Here is a 3,668-nt window from a genome sequence, read left to right as displayed (position 1 = left end):
AGGCATGATATGAGCAAAATTAGAAGACTAAAAACTAACAAATCCAAACTCAAAAGAAAAGAAAAGGACGATGAAGGCTTAAAAATCAAGCAAAGACTCGACATAAAACAAAACGAATAGACTTGATGAAAGTCTTCAGTCAAATAATTTGATATACAAATTAAAATTGATCAATTGATCAACATTAAGCAATTGAATATCAAATTCAAACTTAGAGATACGCAAAACTATCTTGAAAAAGTTTTGTGCTGTTACCAACATTTTGTGGTGACAAACTGCAGGACAACAGGTTTCATGGTTCTTTTTCAATATTGAATATTAGGAATGTGTTGCCTTTGGTTCAGAGGGATTTGGAGGCCACTATTTTGCCCAAAGGGGGGTGTAATATGGGGAGGATTTACACCTTGGTGTTGCAGGAGCCACTTTGCTTAAGGTTTGTTGAGTGGAGGGGATTTTACCCTTTGTTGACACATGAGCTTCTTCTTCTATGGGTTTTAGAGGTGGCTCTCTTCGCTTTAGTCCTATTTTCTATTACCTTGAATTTTTGGTGCTTTGTTGGGGTTTGTTTGTTTGGATTTGTGTCAAAGGTTGCTCTCTGCCTCTGTCTCTTCTAGACCTATTTGGTTTAATGTTGTGACCCCTCTCGTGTGAATTCTATGGAGGTGAATCCTACCCATATTGAGGTGGGGTATTTATCTAGGGCTAAGTTTGATGGGATGGAACTAGACGTGATGCTATTGCCCCCATTTCATTGGTGGGTAAGGTCCCAATGTGCTTGAGTGTCCCAATGACTCTCTGTTTTAGGTGGTGTGATGTGGAGGAGTAACCAAGTGAATTTTCAATCTCATCCAAGTGGTGGACTTGAAGTTTTTTTGGTTGCTTCTTCTGGGATATTTTTTATGGGGAGATTGTCTCCTAAAGAGGTGAAGTTCAATCTTGTGATTTTGAAGTGGAGGTAATCTATATTGAAGGGCAAGGTAGATGGGCTATCATAAGTGATAGCATGAATGCTTGGAAGTCTATCTTACCCAACATTGGTGTTGTGATCTTTCCTCCTCTTGCTTCTATTGAGGTGGATCCCTACACTATTGAGGTGAGAAGGGAGTATGTTGAGGGTGGAAGATTTTTGGAAATGTTGACCTAAATTGGTGATCTTGTTGGCTGTGGACCTTTGGTTATGATGGTGAAAGAAGAAAAAACTTATCTGTTGCCTGAGGTTGGTTACTGGGTCTCTTGAGGATGTGCTTGTTTCCTCAGTGGTTATTTTCTTCTTGTGACAGGGTGGTTGCTGTTAGGTTTAAGGGGCTCACCTAGGCCTTTGGGTCTTGTTTTCTGTTCAAGAATGCAACTAGTATGTGGGCTTGTCCCCTGTTGATCTTTAGCAATGTGGACCATGGTTGCTAGGTTTGTCGCATTCAAACCTTTGTTTTTGACAAAGGTAGACTTTAGTTGGTTTTTTGCTGGTTGTTTGACATTAGGTGTTGTTAAAATGTTGTTTTACAATGTCTAATGCATACTATTTCTTCCACGTATCAGCACCCTCATTATAATTTCTTTAATAAATAAAAATTTATCATATTTATAATTATATTACAATAAAATTATATCTATGTATAATTTATTTCTTTTAATATCTTCGATTTGCTGATTTCTTTTCCAAATGATTATTTTGTTGCTTGTTGACTGACTTTACTTCGCCTCCTTTCTATTTTATTCTACTGTTCTGCTCCAAGATTGAATTAGTTCTTGTTTGTTGTCTTTGTTGGATGTCTCCCCAAGTCATTTTGATCATTACATCTCAATCCTCCTTTCTCGCTAACAACCTTTCTTTCTATTTTTTGTCGACTTAAAGTTCGTCCTGGTTGTCCTAAAGCCTACGTGTCTTCATGGGATGTGGTCATATTTCTTAGCTTCAAAATGTGGTGCCTTGATGTTTCTGTCATTCGTTCTTCGTTCTCACATTTTTGTCATTTCTTTTGTTCATTTGGAGACTGTTTTTGAGATTTGTCGTAGACTGAAGATTCTCCCTTGCCTGTTTTGAAACAAATTCTTCCTACACAAATCTCTACGTAAGAAACCCCATGCTATTTAGGTTTTTTTGTCATTTTGTTTTCCATCCCACATGTAGCCGTCTCTTGGTTCCTTACACTCAGTCACTGCTTCTGCTTATTTGGGTTATCATATATCTGAACAAAGGTTGGCATTGCAGTCATGGCTTTGAGTCTCTTGCTCAGAATCTTCACGGCCAGTCTTAAACATCACACACTAAGGAAGAAATTAACTTTGAAAAAGTAAGTCAAACTTTGACTATTTAACACTTTTATTCTAGGAATGAAACCTTAGTATGTGATGTTTAAGCGGTTCGGACTACATGCGCTTGAGCTTTATTTTTCTGTGTGTATTTATAAGTTGTTACAACAAGCGTGTGCTGGGAGGAGACTCAAAATCCTTGCAAGATTTCTGTGTTGCAGACAAGCAAGGCCGAGGTAGAAATCTGATGCATGTGCAATTTAGTCTTCTTTTTTATATCTTTTTATGTACATATAAAGGTACTAAGCAAATGTGAATATGAATATGGACAGTTTTGGTGAAGGACTTCTCTTGCAAGGACTCCAAAATGGTCTCAGCTGAGGTCTTCTTCTTCGGAGGTCTTGGACGAGAAGGGAATACGAACAATGCTGTGGGTTCTAACATAACTACAGCTAATGTTAACCAGATAGCGGGGTTAAACCATCTGGGTATATCGACGATCCGCATTGACTACGCTGTGGATGGAATCAATCCTCCTCACACCCACCCAAGAGCCACTGAGATCTTGGTTTTACTCAGAGGGAAACTGTTAGTGGGGTTCATCGACACAACGAACAAGTTTTACAGCAAAATGTTGAAGAAAGGAGATGTGTTTGTGTTTCCAAGGGGGTTGCTTCATTTTCAGCACAATGTGGGGCATAGAAATGCAATGGTCATCGCTGCATTGAGCATCCAGAATTCAGGAGTTCAGGTGATTGCCAACTTTCTCTTTGCAGCGAATCGTGCCATTCCAGATGGAGTATTGGCCAAGGCTTTCAGCAGCGATAACTCTCTTGTCGATTTCATTCAGGGAAAGCTCACGTTATATAGCTCCCTATTAGCATTCCTTATTTAGAATTCCCCATTCTTAATAAATGTTAGAGGTGGCCATGAAAGCTAATGAAATAAGAGTAATGATTATTATTTTTGTTTTGTATGCCTCAATCTTCTTCAAAAACTCGTATCTAGTATGCAATTATTTGGGAAGTTAAAAGCAATTATGAATCACTTAATATGTGGCAACTAATGTAATCTTAAATCAAATATCATTCAATTTTTATATGGTAAGTACCTAATGGTTAAAATTAATACCACCACTTCAAAATTAAGGGTTTAATTATGTATGGATGATTTAAACATTACACACTAAGATTTGATTCTTAAACTAAAAGTGTTAAATAGTCAAATTATGTGATGTGTAAGGGTGTAATGCTAATAGTTCTGACACTAAACATCAAATATTTAGAAAAAGAATAATCATTTGATTTTTTACACTAAACTAAAAAATGGTTACAATAGAGGCTGCTCATACTTTGATATAATTTGTTTTCTTCAATGTTTTGGTAGTTATAATCAAACAACAGGCATTGCTGCAGCTG

General features: G+C 37.2%; 1 protein-coding gene across 1 annotated transcript; it reads left to right on the top strand.

Annotated features, from left to right (window-relative positions):
• The first annotated feature begins 2,359 nt into the window (after nucleotides 1–2,359).
• On the top strand, nucleotides 2,360–3,145 carry LOC149568089 (putative germin-like protein 2-1). The gene is made up of 2 exons (XM_089816682.1): nucleotides 2,360–2,486; nucleotides 2,583–3,145. Exons 1-2 carry the CDS (start codon nucleotides 2,372–2,374, stop codon nucleotides 3,143–3,145), a joined length of 678 nt encoding a protein of 225 aa, XP_089672808.1. The 5' UTR covers nucleotides 2,360–2,371.
• Nucleotides 3,146–3,668: the final 523 nt, after the last annotated feature.

The sequence above is a fragment of the Cupressus sempervirens genome, chromosome 3 (genome assembly GCF_028749045.1).
Source record: "Cupressus sempervirens isolate cs-2001-9-10 chromosome 3, ASM2874904v1, whole genome shotgun sequence".
NCBI lineage: Eukaryota > Viridiplantae > Streptophyta > Pinopsida > Cupressales > Cupressaceae > Cupressus > Cupressus sempervirens.
The sequence above is the reverse complement of the archived record's forward strand: the minus strand, read 5'-3'. Positions and strand labels throughout refer to the sequence as shown.